Source organism: Falco biarmicus, chromosome 13 (assembly GCF_023638135.1).
Source record: "Falco biarmicus isolate bFalBia1 chromosome 13, bFalBia1.pri, whole genome shotgun sequence".
NCBI classification, from domain to species: domain Eukaryota; kingdom Metazoa; phylum Chordata; class Aves; order Falconiformes; family Falconidae; genus Falco; species Falco biarmicus.
The window spans coordinates 12,310,517-12,328,416 of record NC_079300.1 but is presented as its reverse complement, the minus strand read 5'-3'; the positions used below and the strand labels follow the sequence as shown (position 1 = coordinate 12,328,416).

Sequence of the window (17,900 nt, the reverse complement as noted above, 5' to 3'; positions counted from 1 at the left end):
CCAGATATGAAACTCTTTATTCACCCCTATGACCAGATCCATCTCCCACCTGTGAAGAGAGGGCCACAGGGGTAGGCTTCTCCTCTTGCAGGGGAGGAAAGTACCTGGAGACAGAAGGAAAACCAGCCACCCACTTCCCAAGGGCTTCTTTAAATAGCTGTACATAAGGCAGTCTCTGCTCCGGGTGAGGAGAAGCCATCAGCAGCATCTCCCAGGACACACTCCAGTGCCAGCCTCTGGTGTTTTCTCCCACAGTCATGCTTTACCAGCTGGGTCAGACCTGGGTGAGGGAGGCAGCATAGACACTGCTGAGATCCCCGAGCGGAGGTAGAAAACTGAGGTATGATGTAAATCACCTTTGGGACAGACTTACTGGCATTGCTGCTCTGTCCTACCCAATCTTCCCTGCCCTGAGGAAGATGCGGCACACAGTCCAGTGGGGATCTTCCTCATCCCGTGGTACCCACCCCACAGCTGCGATCCTACCATGGGCAGCACTGTCCGATAGCAACTCCAGCAGCAGTGCCTCTATCACTCTAGTCCTGGCACAATGGATTTTTCTTAACTCCAAACTGTGGTGGGAGCAAGGGGCCATGGCAGTCTGTCCATGCCTGCAGTCCCCAGTAGGGAGAGACCCCAGCCCTCAGCAGGGCTGTGACTGCAGCTGCCAAGTCCTCTCATTCTGGTGTTTCTTTCCCCGCTCTGGTGTGACAGGTTTCTCCTCTGGGAAGACAATGGTGGCATATTCAGTCTGGTCAGCCAACTGTGTCTCGGGGGGCAGCTGGCTGCACTGGTCCCACTGAAACTCCAGCACACCATAGTCCACAGTGGACACAGACACCACAGGGGGCTTCTCTTCCTTCTGCAAGGAAACCCCATCAGGTTGATTCATCATCTGGAGGTACCCACCATCCCCAGCACAAGCTCCCTTTTTACAGCAAGTGCTGAAAGATCCCAGGAGGGCAAGAGTGATACAAAGCAGAAGGACTCACAGGCCTGGGATAGCATTTGCCCAGAGAAACCAGACCACGAGCCTTGTCACTGCCAAAGCCATGTGGGTCTCAGCCCTCTGCCTCTGCAGGCAGGCTGGGCTCCCTCCCTGCCCAGCCGTGGAAGGCAGTTGTGCTAGGAGTGCTTCTCCCACCTCTCCATTGGGCTCTGATTGCACAGTGTGTGCAAGGAGAGCCTGGAGCCAAGTTTGCTCAGCCCAGAGAGTGAACAGCAAAGGGGGACCTACTCAGTGCCTTCAGGTACCTAATAGAGCTGGAGAAAAGATGGAGCCAGACTCCTCCAAGTGGTGCGTAGCAAAAGCAAGAGAGGAAACAGGCACTAGCTGCAGCAAAATAAATTTTAGTTTAATATGTTGGGAGAACATTTCCTCCCATTTTCTGCAGCAACACAACCCACTGTCAAAGATAACCCCACTTTGAGCAAGGGCTGGACTAGAGAGACCCTATCCTATCTCAGGCAGCTTTTTTGATTTTGTGATGGGGCTGTGGCAGGTGCAGAAAAACTGTTGCAGCTGAGCAGAAAAGATCAAGCACATCAGACAAGACAGGAGAAGCGAGCAGCTTGTGAAGGGCTGATAAAGGAAGGCCCTGCACCTTCCACACCCCAACGATGCCACAATGCTCCCCTGCAGCACAGCAGGGTGTCAGAGACTGAAAACTCACCGCTGGCGTGTTTTCACTTGGTGGTTTCTGCACATCTGCAAAGTAACACATTTGGTTAGAAGATACTTGCATGCCACAACAATGTGAGTGGCTGGGGCTGACCCAGCCTCCACATCCTAGGAGAGGACTGGACACCACAAGCATTGCACCATGCTTCCTCCTTCTCCAGTCAAGTTCTAACACCCTGAGCATTACAAGGACAAGTCAACCAGCCCACAGTCTAGGGTTTAATTGGGATTAGTGGGATGCAATTTCTCAGGGGGTCCCCATGGCATGGCTGAGGCCATGACCAGTACTGTGGCAGGAAGGCAATGAGGTGCTCTGAAGGTGCCCAGGCAAGGTGCATGGGAGGGACTCACTACACTAACAAGCAGTGCAGAGCCACAGCATGTGGTCTGGGGGCTCCACAAAGGGTAAGCAGGTCCCAAAGCACCCTTCTCCCCTAAGCATGGAGATATCTGTCCCATGGGGATATGCCACAGCTGAGTTCAGCATGTTGAACCAGCCCATGTACCCCAGGGAGCTGCAGGTATCTAGCTGCCCCCAGGCCCCAGCTGGGTTTCCTGGATGTGCATCACCCACCAGGTCCCCTGGCAGACCCCAGCCTCTCAGCCCAGCACAGCCCCTGCAGGTAATCATACCTCCTCTCCTGTATGTGACTGTGAGGTAGCCAAACATCAGCAGCACAACCACGCCAGCCAGCAGCAGGATGCCCAGGAGCACAGCCTTGATGTGGTCTGGGGGGTTGCCTTCCTCCATCTCAGGCTCATCAGTAGCATTTGTATTCTCAGGGGCTGCTGCAATAGCCATGGAAAAGAGGGGGAACAAAACAGCAGGTCAGGAATGTAAAACGGCCTCTATAGTCCTTGTGAAAGGCAACAGGAGAACATGGGGGCTGTCCCCAGAAAGGGCTCAGTCTCAGACAAGCTGCCCCAGCCCCATCATCCCTCTAGGAGCCCTGAATTTGGGCTGACACAGGGAACATTTTGGTTATGTCCCATTCCTTCCCATTGCAGGTGGTGAGGATGATCCCACACCACAGAGCTGGGGTGCAGGGGGCCGGGGCACCACTCTGCACCCACAGGCAGTGCTGCAGCATGACCCCATGGAGGACATGGCTTCCCCAAGCCTCCTCACAGCTTCCACATCCTGGGGCCAGCACAGCATCAGCTCACATCGGGAAGAGATGTTGTGAAAGACAGTGACTTCTGCAGTGTTTTTCCTTTTCCTTCAGCTCTGCAAAGCCCCCAGTGCTGTCAAGCAAGGCCATGGTAGATCTTGCTGTGATATCTCAGTCCCCCACACCATAGGGCTATGAGACCCTCCCAGGATATGGTTTTACAGCCACAGTATCTACACCAACACCGGCTGTTCAAGGGGTCTGAGCACTAGTTGTCACCCCAAACACAATCCCTGTCCCCAGTGGAGTAGTTCAGGGGTGAACGTGGCTCCCTGTGCTGGTCTCCTGCCCCCATCTGTGAGTGAAAGCAGCTCCCTGCATTAGTCTCCTGCCTCCATCCATGGGTAAGGGCTCACTCCTCCCCACAGCATCACTGGGGACACAGCCCCAGCAGAATGGAGACCTCCTGCCTCAGGATCAGATCCAGCTGCAGTGTGGATGGGGGACAGCTTGCGTCCCTGGGCCTCAACCCTGCATGCAAAGGAGCAGGGAAAGGGCAGAGCTGTGCTCTTCTGGCCCACACCAGGTCCTCCCCCAGCAGGGTGCTGCCTGCCTTTTGCCCTGGCACTGCAGTGTGTTTGGAAGCCATAGCACCATGGGAGGACAACAAAGACCTGTCTCCATCAGCTCAGCCCCCAGGCTGACCTGTGACCACCAGGTGGGACCGGTTGCTCTCCATCACTTTATCAGGTTCAAAGAAAGTGATCAGTCCACAGTAGTAGGAGCCTGAGTCATTCTGGTGGAGGTTCAGGATCTCAATCTTGAAGGCAGGATTGTGGTTGGTGAGCACATACTTCTCTGTCTTTGTCTGGTGGTTGTTCCGGCTGATCTCAGCAATTTTTTGGCCTTGACTGTGGTTCATCTCCTTGTACCAGTTGAGGCTGTACTCTGAGCCAGAGTCATTCTCCATGGAGATATTGCAGAAGAAGGTGGCTGAGCTGCCTGCAGGGCAAGTTAACACTGCTGGGAAGAAGGTCACTGTTTGGGAAAGAAGAAACAAGAAACAGACAAGGTTACAGTGGGCACAGGTCTCGGAAACAGCCGTACCCCCTCACGCAGGAACCAGGGATGCAAGACTAGTCCTCAGCATCACTCTGGATCACAGGGAGGTGCATCAGCCCATGTCTCTCCCCTGCTGCCAGCCAGAGGGGAATCTGCAGGGGTGGTAACTGTAACGTGAAGTAGTTGCAGTACAGCAAGTTGTGCTCTGGACTGAGCAACCAAGAACACCTGTACTGGAGAAAACTGACTTTAGGGGTTGTATTATTAAAATACAGCATAGATTTCAAAGTGTCTGAGTCATCCTTCCTCCAGATGATGCTTCCCCTAAAGCATCCGAGTCCTGGGCCAGGGCAGCACTCCACAGTGCAGCCCATCGTGTGCCTGGCCACCTGCTGGGCTGCTCCATGCTGGGAGCATAGAGTGGGCAGGGGCTGTCCAGGACACAGTATTTATCATTTCCAGCCTAAGACCATCTGACAGGGCAGAGCGACCTGCAGGTTACTCACCAGCTGCCTGTCCCCACCTGGCACCTACCCTGGGGGTCCTGGCAGTGTTTGCCAGGCTGCTCCCAGCCCAGAGGGAAGTTGGCCATGGCTGAAGCCCTCTCGGCTCTTAGCAGCAGCCCTGCTGCTTCACCACATTTCCCTGCCTGTGATCCCTGTGGGTTCACACACACCCAGCAGCAGAGATGCTGCAGACAGGGCCAGGCTCACAAAGTCCTAGCTCAGCCAGCCCCATCCAGCAGGATGAGGCAGCTGCTGCTTTAACTTTTTTCCAGAGAAATAAAAAACAGGAAAAAGCATTTTTCACATTATCTGACCAAGCAATTCAAACTGCCAGTACTTTGAAAAGTCCCTGCTGTTAAGAAATTCATCTTCCCTTTTCAGATATCACCACCAATAGCAGCCCTAGGGCTTGCAGGCAAGGGTTAGAAAGTCCCTCCTGTCCCTCCAGCACTAGCCTGAAGCTGTAAGACCAGGACCTCATCATCACCAACCAGAAAAGGAACCCAGATGAAAAGATAAAAGATTAGATGGAAGACTGGGCTGAGAAATGAGGGATGAGACTGAACACAAGGAGGGAGAGAGGGAAGTGCCCCAGTTCCCATGGGCAGCACTGGCTGCAACATTGCCCACATGGAGAGATGTAATTTTTGCAGTGCTCTGGGTTTCTTCTGTTTAACAGGAAACATTTGGCAGGCTCTGGGCTTTGCTTCCTACCCAGTGCCAGCAATAAATGGAGCACTTTGAGAACTCCTGGAAGAAAAGGTTAGGTCTGTATGTTTCCCCATACCTTCCCAGCAGCAGAAGTAACACCTGCTCCAAAGGACACCCAGCCCTGCGATCATCCTCAGTGCCGAAAATACACAAAGGCACCAAAGAAAGAGCCGGTCTGGGAGGAAAGGCAGACACAGCTGCCTCAGGGCTCTCGCTCGCTCTGCCCAGACTCACTCCTTCCCCTCCACCTCCCCTTCTGCCCCAAGGGTCACCCCAAGCAAAACCACAGGCAGGACCCTGGCTCCATCAGGGTCAAGTCCAAACCCCCCACAGCCCAAGGCTGTAAGAGCCAGAGCAGAAAACCCCAGACCCTGAATGGCACTGGCAAATCCAGAGGCTCAACACCAAACTCCATCTGAGGCCACTGCCCACAACACTGCTCCGGTGCCAGCACTGCGGGCTATGGACCTGTCCCCTTCTCCATCCTTTAACACCATTTCTGCCCTGAGCTTCCTCATTTCCCTTGCTTCAGCCACGTGTACACAAAAGCTTTTGTTTTCTGCCTTCTTGATGCCAGAGCTATTTTTAACTACAAAGCCCCCAGCCCTTAGACATTTTCCACCAGCTGCAAATGACATGGGCCATGCCAGTGAGCACACCGCCCTGGTACCTACCCTGGCGGCACCCAGCCAGCACAGGGCCGCAGCAGAGCACGACAGCGCAGATGCCGGTCAGGGCCACCTCCATGCTGCCCCACGTTGTCTTCAAGGCACTCTGAGCCATGGCGAGCCAGTCTGTGCCCTGCCCGGGGAAGGTGCCCAGTGCCGTGCCGCCCCCAGCTCGCTCCGTGCTTCCTCCCCAGCAGCGGCGGCTCTGTCTCCGCTGCACGCAGCAGGGGCTGGGGTGGAAATGAAACGTGCCCGTCTCTGCCCCATAGGGAAACCCGGGCTGCCTCCCGCCCCCAGCTTCCTCGCCAGAGATCAGCTGAGCCCGGCCTGGCCCCTTCCCCTCCCCGTGCGCTCCCACGCAGGCACCCAGGGATGGGCACCTCAGAGCCCGCTCCTCATCCTGAGGAAAGCTCCCAGGGATGGAGCAGGCAGGGACTACAAGGAACATCTTCAGCTCCAAGCCTGGCACGTAAGTAAAAGGGCTGTCCTGGGTTCCCAGGCACCCGTGGTTGCTCCCACTGCCACCAAAATACAGGAATAAAGCTCTTTACCACCACTGTAGCATTAAGAAGCAAGCATTATTTATTGTGGCACTGGATATGCAGGGGATCACTCCACCCAACGTGCATGCCCAACTATTTCACGGGTCCTATTTTACGTTACATAGCTATACATTCTTTACATTTCCCAATGCAATTATTTGCCTATGTACAAGTCTTTCCCAGACCTCCATTAATATTATTATGTCCTTTTACATCTGGGTAGCTATGCCTCCAGGTGGTCACCCCCACAGTTTGATGGTCCTTATCTCCTCTTCCTCCCATTGTTTGCCCCATGACTCCCAGAACCCCCAAAGTTCTTGCATATATCCCCAACTTAACACTCCACAAACCGCAGAACCAGCCTGCTTTTTCTGTTGCCAGCCCTCCCTTATCACTTCACGCATTCCTTGACTAAAATAAACAATTCTACATACAAGAACTACAAAGCCTAAGCAATAGCTGGCCCCAAGGACATAGCCCACCTGCAACTAAAAGCTGGGTGTTTTACACACTTGAACAAAGGTTCATGAAGCAACTACAGCATTGTATCACCACCAGGTGCCCAGGGCAGTGGAGTGTTGGGGGACAGGTGGCACTGGGCAGCCAGGCAGGGTCTGAGTAGCCATGGGGCACCTACTGTCAGGCTGCTCCCACTGGGAAGGGAGGAGAGGAGGAGAAGGAGAAAGGAGAAGATGGAAGAGAACAAGGAGAAGAAAGAAGGAAAAGGAGGAGATGGAGTTTTGCCTCCTCTGGTGTGTTTCTCCACAGGCAGATCTGCCGAGAGCAGGGGCAGGAGCCCAGGGCTAGGGTGCTGTTATTGGGGTGACCTTTGCAGCAGACTGTTTTAATTTCTCTGCTGGCAATTTTCCCCACTCACCACACTGACTAATACTCACATAGGAAATAACCAGTGGTGAAAGCATGCTGGTGGCTGGCTCCTCCTCTTCTCTCAAACACAGCCTCAGTGACCTGCAGTTTTGGAAGATGCCCAGGAAAAATTAATAATCACGGTGAAGGATGCAGTTCTTACGGTGATTTCATTATTTTCTGTGCTTTCAGGAATGAGCTGCAGGGTTGGGGCTTGCTTATCTCTTGCTTTCAAATGTGGCCTCAGCAGGCAAGCAGGCTAGGGGAATCACTCCTAATTCAGGATGGCCAAGGAGGGGTTTCTGAGCCTTAAAAAAAAACCACCATCAAAACCAGCCAGCTGCAACAAGGCTTTTACCACCCCATACCAGGTTAACTTCAATAAGTAGAGCCCATGCCTTGCCCCAAAACAGCCATTAATCCCCCACCCAAGGTTTCAAAAGTTCATCTACTGTCCATGCTGTTTCCTCATCCTCTTCAGAGCAGTCCACCCTGCTTCTTGCATCTACTGTGTCTGGATTCTTCCTTCTCCAGCTCCTTTTCCAGCCAGCCCCTCTTCATCCAGGACCCCTGCTTCCCCCAGGGCCTCTCTTACATGCAGGGCACTCTCTCTCTCCTCCCTCTGCTTCTTCTGGGTCTTGTCTCAGCCTATGCCCTTCCTCATCCAGTACCTCTCTTCCCTTCCCCTTAGAGCTATTTAACTACTTCACAGGAACCAGCCACAGCTGCACCTTATCCACATCAGCCAACCCACCGCCCCTGAAGCCAGCCCACAGCTGTATATTATCGATGTTCGTTAACCTGCCTTCATTCCTCTGCAATTCTTCTACACTCACCCTGTGTTGGTGACTCAGTCCAGCTTGCCCTGTGTCTTCTTTTTCCAGTCTTCTACTGGTCCTGTAGTGTCACTCCTTTCTCATGAGCTTCTGGCCCTGCTTGGGCAGCAGAGCAAGCCTGAGGGTTGTCCCCAGCTTGTCACCTTCCCACGCTGCCTGGCCAGAGGCCACTGCGCTGCCTGGCCAGGTGGCAAGGGGAGCACATACACACATGGACAATGGTGCACGTGGGCTTCAAAGTGGACATCACCTCTTTGTTCACAATTTGCTGCATTCCCATTTAAAAAAAAAACAAAAACAAAAACCAAACTAAATAAACTAAAGCTGAACCCCAGAAAATATGGAAGCTTACAGGAAGGAGGCTTTTCCACCTCAAGGCTTTGTGCCCCCAGATGGTGACACTAGGCATCCAGGGCAGGTGTGGGGAGGCTTGTTTAGCACTTGCAACATGTTTTGGTTTCTAGAGGCGGAAGATGTGATGGGTATCACCACCAAGATCGCGACTTGCTGAGCCAGGGATCGGCAGGAAAAACTGGCTCATCCTCCCCACCCCGCGCAGCAGCAGAAGGCTCTGATTACAATCATTGCACAAATTGCTCAAACTTTCCAACGCACAGCTGAAATGGGGCATAAGTTGGTACCTGGGGCAGGGAGGCGGCCACGTCCACGAGAAGCCAACAGAGGCTAGATACAGACTGTACACCAATGTTTTTGGATGCTCAGGTTCCTTCAGAAACCCATGCCCCAGTGGTCCCCCACTACCCCCCAGCAGGCTGGGGACTGGCACCAACACCAGCGCCTTTCCAGGCTACTTGGGGTGCAGGATGAGGCTGTGTGCCAGGCTGCTCGCAGAGCCACAGAGTATGCAGCAGAAACCACAGGGGAGGGCAAGCCAGGAGCTCTCCAGCAGCACACTGATAGAAAGCTTGCTCCACTGCTAGAAAGGGAACAGGTGGGGTTTATTCCCCTTTTGCAAAAAACCCCAAACTTTAAAAGGATTACAAGAATAAAGGAAAGATCAATCTCGCTGCTAGGAAGCCTCTGCAGGGGAAAGCAAGGTGAGCAGCTGTGCTGTGCCCCAGCCCAGTGTGTGCCCCAGGTGCTGGCATTGCCAAGGAGCCCGGCTCTGGCCCCACAGCAGCCCCTGGGCTTCAGGCAGGCTTTGCATCCTGCCTGCACCCCGCCTGTGCCCTGCCTGCACCCTGCAGCTCCCACTGGCTCTTGCACCAGCTTCTCCAGCACTGAGGAGAACAGTCTGGCCCCAGCTATGCTATGGCTACCTGCTCATGCTGGTAAATAATCTCCAGCCAATGGGGTGGATGGTACATCTTGGGGCTAGCTGCAGAGGCCTGAAGAAGGTCTTTTGATGCTTAAAAAAAATGAATTCTCTTTCTCTGAGCTGGAACATGGCAAATTGGATAGGGTGGTCCTATTTGGCCACCAAAAGAGCAAAAGAAGGGCTAAAAGGGAAGGAGAAAGAGAAGGGAGAAAAAGTTTGTTCTTCAAAACTGAGACAGGAACTTCAGCAAGCATGTCACACCACTTCATTGAACCACAAATGTCCTTTTTTTCCCCAACAAGAAGCTGGCCCAACATGTCGGCAAGAGTTCCATCAACACAGCTGAGACCTGGATGAAGCCCTAGTTTCCTGCAGCCATCAATGTCAAGGCACACAGCTATCACCTTGAGTAGACACCTCAAAGGATCGAGGATCAGTCCCAAAATGGCTTAAAAACATCTGTGGTATTTAAGGGCACTGAAAATTTGGCAGATGAAGGAGGAAGCGATGACTGAACACCTCAAATGCAGCCGACTGAAGCCCAGAGCTGAATGTTCTCAAAGCCCAGGGAAAGCAAAGCTTCCCAAATGAGGTGGAGAACATAAATTACCACAAAAAGATGCTGAGGAAGAGAAACCCACAGGTTCCCAACGCTCCCTCCCCTGTTGGTTTGGTTGAATTCACATTTGAAGGCCTGACCCAGGCAGGAGGTGTCTGGGGCAAGAAGAGGAAACGGTTAATAGTGTTTGCAAATAAACACAGACACTTCTCAGAAAGTCTCAGATAATTCTCAGAAATTAGGAAGGCCCTGCAAACGTCACCGCCACCGCCACCGGACCCTGCAGGGAAAGGCAGTGGCCCCAGTGGGTGAGTAAGGAGCAAGTGAGTAGAGGGATGGAGCTGGAGCCGAGGCAAAAAAACTTCTTCTTTACCAAGCGGGAATCCACAGGGCCTGGGCAGGGCAATGGTAACTGCGATGCGAAGGTGCTGCACGGGTACAGCACGGGGCCACCACCACCTTCAGCACGGCAGTGGGGTGCCATTCCTGCTGGTGGGCAGAGACGACGCCCAGCCTGGCGGTACTAAGGGCTCCAATGGACCATCTCCAGCGAGCAGTGCTGCTAAAGCTCATGCAAATCAGGAGGTACTGCTCAGGGTCTCAGCAACCCACCTGTGCTCAGAGCAGGATGCGGCAGGACCCAGCACCAGTTGGGATGCATCCATACATCCCAAGCAAAACTCCAGCAGAGGTACCTCCTGCCTCCTGTTGCAACCTCACGCCCTGAGTGTCCACCTCTGTGGTGCACCTCTAGGCAGCACCCTGCCCACAGGGCCCCCACCCCAGGCACCCCCCCGGCCCTGCCACACATGGTGGCCCCCTCCAGCTCCTTGTGCCCAGCAGCAGCATGCTCTGCACCGGCACCCGCTGAGCCTTCACACTGTTTCCATTCAAAGCAGGGTGAAGGGCCTGGGGACCTTTCTCGGCAGTGTCACCCGCTGCACGTAGGAAGTGCGATGGTGGAGATTGCTGCATGGAGATAAACAGCGGAGGAAGCAGGATGTCAGCTTCTCAGGAGGGGGCTGTCACCCACAATCCATCGCCAGCCTTCCCTGGGACAGGCAACAGCTGGGGACAGGGAAAAGAGCACAAGGGTGTGATGAGGGGGGACGATATTCAAGCATGGGAGCAGGCTGCCGGGGGAGCTGGTGGAATCACAGTGCCTGGAGGTGTTTGAAAAACACGTCGATGCGGTGCTTAGTGATGTGGTTTAGTGGCGGATGCGGCAGTCCTGGGTTGACGTTGGACTTGATGATCTCAAAGGTCTTTTCTAACATACGCGACTCTATGACTCTCTGATTCCATGAGAGAGGGGAGCGACAGTTTTAGGCCTTACTGGAAAATTTCCGAAGTTCCTGGAGGGAAGGCGCAAGGCTGGGCTCTCCGTGTTGGGATGTGTGGTTGGGAGGTGGGAAGGGACAGCACGGGGGCAGGCATCGGGGGAACGGACTCGTAACGGCGACGGCCCCGGGACACGCTCCCCGCTGCCCGCACCCGCCGGGGCTGGGACGCCACGGGGACCGCGCCGCCCGCCCGGCACCCGCCCCCGCCGGGCCCCGGGCGAGGGAGCGGGCACTGGCCGGGGCTGCGGCTGCCCCCCGAGATGGGGCGGGGGGGGGGGGGTACCGGAGACGCTGCCCGACACGCGGCCGCTCGCTCGCCCCCCGCCGCCGACTGCCGACCCCCGCCCCCCGCAGCGGCCGGCCCGCCAGGCCCCCATGTACCGGCGTACATATGCATATTGCAAGCATTAACCACTCATTTAGCGATCGTTTTATTGCATAAATTTCTTAACTGTAAAAAATGTAAAAAATCTTTTTCGACAAACATAAAAAAACCCAACACCTCCTGTGCCACCACCCGCGCCCGCCCCCCGCTCCCCCGTGCCCCCCCCCCGGTGCCCCCGCCCCCCGCTCCACGAGCCTGACCCCCCCCGTGGCCCCCCCCTCCGCCGGCGGTGCCCGGTCCCCGCTCCGTGGGCCCGCCTCCCCGTGCCCTGTTCCCCCCGTGCCTGGTCCCCGCTCCCCCCGTGCCCGGTGCCCCCCGTACTCGGTGCCCGCTCCCCCCATGGCCGCTCCCCCCGCGCCCCGCCCCCGCCGTGGCCTGTGCCCCCCGTGCCCGCCCCCCGCTCTCGCCCGTGCCGCTCCCCGCTCCGTAGCCCCGCCCCACGGTGCGGCCGTGCCCCCCCCGTACCCGCCCCCGGCGCGCGCGGGGGGGCGGGGCGCGGCGCCGTGACGCACGGTGGCGCCCCGTGACGCGGCGGAGGCGGAAGTGGCGCGGGTTGCCGCGGTAACCAACGCTGGGGCGGCCTGCGGGGCGCCGCGGCCATGGGCGAGCTGGGCCCGGACGACGGGGCCGGGAACACGTACAGCCTGCGGCCCGGCCTCCAGCAGCGGTGAGCGGGGCCGGGAAGGGGATGCTGAGCGCGGGGGTGCCCCGGGGGCTTTGGGCCCGGGGGCGCGGGGCTGCGATGGCACTGCCGAGGAGGAGGGGGTGCCTGGTCGTGAGGCCGAGTGGGGGGTGTTGGGAACGGGGGAGTCCCGGGGGTTTGGGGACTTGGGGGGGGGCACTGGGGTCCCAGACCGGCTTTGACACCAGACAGAGGGGAGTGTGGGTGAGGAGGGGGCAGAGGTGGGGGCCGCCGATGGGGCTGGTTTCGCACCAGCATTTGTGGGTGTTTGGCCTTTGGCAGGGCTGGTTAAATATCCCCATCTTAGCTGGCCTCTTTTTCCCCATAGTTTCTCATTTGTCCTTTTTCTGTAATATGTAAAAACTAAATTTTCCCAAGTGGGGTTATCTATGTTTCTACACGTTACTTTTTGAGCCTTCTGTTGGGTTTTTTTGCCCTGCTAGGTTTAAATCGTCCACAGTAAAAGAATGTATCCATGCAATACTGAAGGAGAAGCTGGCCAATGTACAGTATGTCCCAGAAGAAATGCCTCAGCTTACAAAGTTTCTATCAGAGACAATAAAAGACAGACTGAAAGGTAAGGAGGTTTGCTAGGGAAGGCATTTCTTTTCTTACTGTGTCCTTTCCCTTTTGACAAAATCACTCTCTCCTCCTTTGTTCTTGAAACCTATTCCTTCCCCGCTGACTGACTCCGGTCTACCGTTATGAAACAATCTGTCCTACATAGATACGTTCCTCGCCTGCAGAACTAGAAACCTAATTCAAGCAGACAAGATTTGTTTTCGTATAGACTGGCTGGTGTGGGGATGTCAGCCCTGGGAGGGGCTGCAGGGGAAAAGAAGCTGCATTAGAAGTGATGCTACTTTGCAGCTTGCTTCAATAAACAAACATTTGTGCTTTTTTTCTGCTGCAAGTTATGTTAGAGTTGGGTCAGAGTGGAGTAGTAAGGAGATCAGAACAAGGCTCAGTGGATGCAGGGAAGAGGGAGAGAGTTAGGAGCAGTCAGCCAAGGAGAGGTGTGACTACAGCCTTACAGCACTGGAGAAAGGCTGTGGTGGTGCTGTGCAGGATGACCTCCAGTGTTTTTGAGTTCAGGAATTGAACTTCAGGCTCCAGCAGGTGTTTCCTGTGTTCAGTGCTGGAACAAGTACATAGATGCATGTTGGCATGGTTGCTTGGGGTTTTTTTTATCTCCTTCCTGGGACAGGCCACTGGTCTATCTGCTGGGCTGGCCTGACACTGTGGGACAGACATACCATTCACCCTTGGCAGGAACCATGGAGTTCCATTTCTCCCAGAGTGAGTTCTGCATCTGCTTTAAAGCCAGCAGCAGCTGAGTCCCAAAACGTGTTGGTGCTGAGCTAATATGCACAGGGCTTGGCTTCAGCAATCTGTAAACACAGTCACAGTAGCCTGAAGTGAGATTGACCCAGTGTGGCTGTTGTGGCATCTCTGATGAGCATTGTCGTGGTTGACAGCCAGACCCAGCACATTGCATTCAGTCCTCCAGTGGAAACTATGCACTGGAGTCTTCCCAGGACACTGCTTTGTGAATCTATGTTTTATTTTAAACATACTTGTTCTTATTTGGCTTCTGGAATATTGCTATGGGCTGACTGGATCTGGCCTGTGCCCTGTAGGTATTTCTTTACTATTGTAAAACAGCTGCATATCTTCACAGACACATGACCCACATGTGCTTTTATGTGGCCTTTTATCCCAGCTCAGAAGCAAGGGAAACACCTAGGTGGCAGAAGAATCTCTACAATACCTTTGCATCAGAACAGTTTTAAAATAAAACAGGGTTTTTTTCAGATTGGATTTTGTCTACCAGCAGCCTTATTTACATTCTTTCCATGTGTTCAGTTCTTGGAAGTTGTCAAAGTAGAATGCTGACACATAGTATGGCTGTCCAGGGGTATCTTCTGCTTTAGATGCATCTTCTGATGGATACCAAATACCCTGTTTACCCTTTTACTCCAATAAAACCACAGTACTCTGTACCTAGGAAGATGAAGCTGCCACGCAGCCTGTCTACTTTGCAAATTGCATGGACTTGTACAGGACATGACTTTGTAACCAGAAATCTTCAGCTTTCTGTGTCCTGTTTTGTACTTATATTTTAAACATGATGTTGCTTTCACTATTTTTTTTCTGTCTCTCCAGAAGAGGGATTTGACAGGTACAAAATGGTGGTGCAGGTTGTAATTGGAGAGCAGAGAGGAGAAGGAGTGAAGTAAGTTTTGCACCTTCTAATTGTATTTTTATCACTTTTGTTGGGTTTGAGTGGGGTTTTTTTGTTTTATTATTTGAAAACTGCTTCCAGCTTTCCTAGGTACAAAGATCTCTCTGCAGATGATAGTGTGAAGCGCTTTCTTTCCTCTTTAAGTGGCAAGTGAGGGCTTGGATTGTGATTGAATTACTTGGAGATAATTGGCTGTATGGTGGTTCTTAGCAAGCTGAAATGCTACAAAGCATTTGTGAGGAGTGTTGCAGAAAGGCATTTTACATTTTATTCATAATGAACTGGAGCATGCACCCAGTCCATTCTCAAGGCCCTGCTGGAGCACGAGAGCTATGGTAACTCACTTCTGTCTAAAGCCAGATTTCCATAAATACTTCATGTGCATTTAATCCCCCCAGGTAGGCGTTTTTCAGAAGCTTAAACTTCTGTAATCCCCATGCAGTACTGTCACGGGAATCGAGCCTGGGCTGTGGGTGCTGAGCCCTTGCAGTCTAGCTCCAGACAAAAGAATTCCTCTTGGCTGCAGTAGTGGGCTGTAGCTTTCCATTACTAGTGAGCAGGGAGAATGCAAAAGAGAACAGCCCACAAGGTTTATGTGCTTTATCTGCTGGGCTTATCTTTATTATTGTGCTCAGTACTGCAGCAGAAGGTAAGTGCAGCAGAGCTGTAATCAGATCTGCTGTCTCAGTGTTCTGGAGGTCAGGAAAGAGTATTTGTACCTGCTGCTCAGGCTTTTGTCGGAATGTCTGCAGGCAGACTGCTTCAAAAGCATGGCACCAGGGAGAATGGTTCAATGAGGAGGTCTGATTTGAAATGCTAAGCCCAGTAAGGCAGGCTGACAGAGCAATTGGGGAAATGTCTGGTTTGCAATAGGCAGGAGGCAAGACTGAAGCATGATCACTAACGTCCTTAATGCCCAATACTGGGTAGTCAGAGCATTCCAGAGGCAGAGTAGAATACTGGACTGAAAAAAAAAGCCAAATCACCATGAGGGCTAAAGTAACTTAAAAAAAATTTATGAAATTCAACAATCTTATAACAGTAAGTCATGTATGTAGGGATAGGAACAACACACTGTGCTACAAACAGGGATCAGTCAGCTGAGACTGACTGGGGCAGATGGGGAGTTAGGCATTCACAGCAGAGAAAGGGGAGTGTCAATGACCTTAGACACTGCAGCAGCAGTGTCTGGTCTGTAATATCCTGTTACGGTCCAGTTGCTTGTCTTCAATGTAAGGCTTGGACTGAAGCACATTGTAGATAAAGGCCAGCAGGATGGTCAGGGAACAGAAAGTATAGATACGAAAGTTTGGCTCATGGTCTACTAATACGATGTCTGCCAAGGAAAATATCTCCCTATAAATAAGTTGGGAGTATGTACCACAAGGGTGCAGGAGGTGAAGGACAAGAAGCTAAACTAGCCACCAATACACATAGGCTGGAATGGAACACCACAGCAGTGAGATTTCAAGCCCAGCTGCACAGTGGAGGTGGCAGTGAGTTTGAAGGTGGAGCTTAATCTACACACAGAGGGGGTTACAGCATGTGGTGGAATTCAGCAGTGGAGATTTAGGATCTAGATTTGGGAGAATGCTTCCTATTTCCTTTATCTTTAAAGGAAGTTCAGTTTGCTTTTCAAGGAAAGTATCTGTGATCACTTAGGTCCTGACACGTGAACTCTGGGTGATGGCTCCACTCTGTCTCCTTTGTCTAGTATGGCTGCACGATGTTTCTGGGATGCTGACACTGACAGCTGTGCTCATGATGTGTTCATGAATGTAAGTCTTGGCTGTTTTACTGTGGGAAGGTGTAAAGCTACTTGCTTTTGTATGAGAGGCAGAGTGACCTTAAATATGAAGCAGGGAAGAATGAAACCCCCAACCACTAGAAGGACAGAACCAAGACTCTGTTGATAAGATTTACATTTTCATTCACAAAACATTTAGATGTAATGTCCGACATAGTAAAAATTATTTACTGAGTAGTTCATGCAGTACAAAACTTGTTACAGTCACACCATTTTACAGGTGGGGAGAGGAAGCATGAGAGATAAAGTCTATTCTTACATGCTTTGCTGAACTGCTGTCATGGAGTATGGCTGGAATCCAGAACTGAGCAAAAGTCAAGGTTTTATTTCATTATTATTTTTATTTTATTTTAAACTGACACCTAGACACCTGCAGGTTTGTGGATGGAGTAAATTGAGGCACTTGTAGCATTCAGACATGCTGACATTGGTTACACCACAAGCGAGGTGAATAAGAAACAACTGAAAGACAGAAAATTGAAATATATTGCAATATAAGATTACGCACTGGTCTAAATGTGCCCTTAGGTTAGCCTTTTCAGTTAGGCCAGTAAAGAGCTTGACTTTATTAACATGGAGCCTTTCTCTGTTTTCTCCAGGACAGCCTGTTTTGTGTGGTAGCTGCGTTTGGCTGCTTCTACTACTGAAGATAGTAAACACTGTGCCAGAAGGACAGAGGTGGGGGAGAATGCTTTAGGGTATTCCTTTGTTCAAGTGCACAAAAGCATCCTGTTCTTCCTTAAGTACCTAACAAAGTAACAGCTCTACAAAGCATGTCCTACAGCTGTTCTACATGCTATGACATTCCTTCTTCCTTGTGGATATGGGTATGGATATGGCTTTAAGCACAATATTATCATGTCCTTTATTTAAATTGCCCTTTGTTTTTATGTAGTGTGTTAGTTTTGTCCTAAAAGTGTACTGTCAATAGCTGTTGTTTCTAAGGCAAACTCAACTTTCATCTTGAAAGGGTTCTGTTGCATTTATTTTTGTTAATTTTCTGAAATTAATTAAATATTTATAAGAAATGTAACATAATAAATCTATGTATTTAATATTTCCTCTTCTGTGGGTTGACCCTTGCCATTTCCACTGTTTGTCCTTTTCTTCCACTCTCCCAAGATGCACTAGCCTGGATGGCTTGTCTGTGCTTCTCAGATAAGCGTTGTCTGAGGATCCTTTGTCAATTAACTGATACAGCCGACCTCTTATTCTGGTTATCCAGATTTGTTCCTGTGACTGTCATAACAATGGGGCTGTGAATCCCAGCTGTGTCACACAAGATGGTATTAATTGATAGGAAGACAAGGTATTTAGGACATTAGGTCAGGCCAGCAGCCTGCACACCCCATGACTGCCAAAACTCCTCTGTGCTGTAACTCCTCATTAGTTTAGCGTGGTTTGGCACTCACAGACACTCTTGAGTGATCGATGCTCATTGCCTCCTTCAGCAAATAACTGCAGTGCTTTCTCATTCTTTGCCTTTGTTTCAGGATATGAGGCTGTGGATGTTTGGAGCCAAATTTATTAGGGCTCCAACCTTGGAAAGGAGCAGTAAAAAAGGCTGCTGTAGATCTGAAAAGGAGTGCTAAAGCCTTTCATGTCCCCAAAAGTT

At 52.1% G+C, this 17,900-nt stretch overlaps 2 protein-coding genes across 3 annotated transcripts; one reads left to right on the top strand and one right to left on the bottom strand.

The window, feature by feature from the left end:
* On the bottom strand, positions 1-6,021 carry PDCD1 (programmed cell death 1). The gene is made up of 5 exons (XM_056359119.1): positions 5,747-6,021; positions 3,499-3,831; positions 2,315-2,470; positions 1,674-1,708; positions 1-862 (listed from the first exon to the last, which is right to left on the bottom strand). The coding sequence occupies exons 1-5, from the start codon at positions 5,853-5,855 to the stop codon at positions 644-646; spliced, it is 852 nt and encodes a 283-aa protein (XP_056215094.1). The 5' UTR covers positions 5,856-6,021; the 3' UTR covers positions 1-643.
* Positions 6,022-12,061: 6,040 nt separating this feature from the next.
* DYNLT2B (dynein light chain Tctex-type 2B) lies at positions 12,062-17,345 on the top strand. 2 transcript variants are annotated; one of them, XM_056358152.1, is made up of 6 exons: positions 12,062-12,218; positions 12,677-12,810; positions 14,400-14,469; positions 16,193-16,256; positions 16,506-16,605; positions 16,885-17,345. In XM_056358152.1, the coding sequence occupies exons 1-5, from the start codon at positions 12,151-12,153 to the stop codon at positions 16,554-16,556; spliced, it is 387 nt and encodes a 128-aa protein (XP_056214127.1). In that variant the 5' UTR covers positions 12,062-12,150; the 3' UTR covers positions 16,557-16,605; positions 16,885-17,345. The 2 variants fall into 2 exon arrangements, with proteins under 2 accessions (XP_056214127.1, XP_056214128.1); XM_056358153.1 differs by lacking the exon at positions 16,506-16,605.
* The last annotated feature ends 555 nt before the right edge of the window (positions 17,346-17,900 follow it).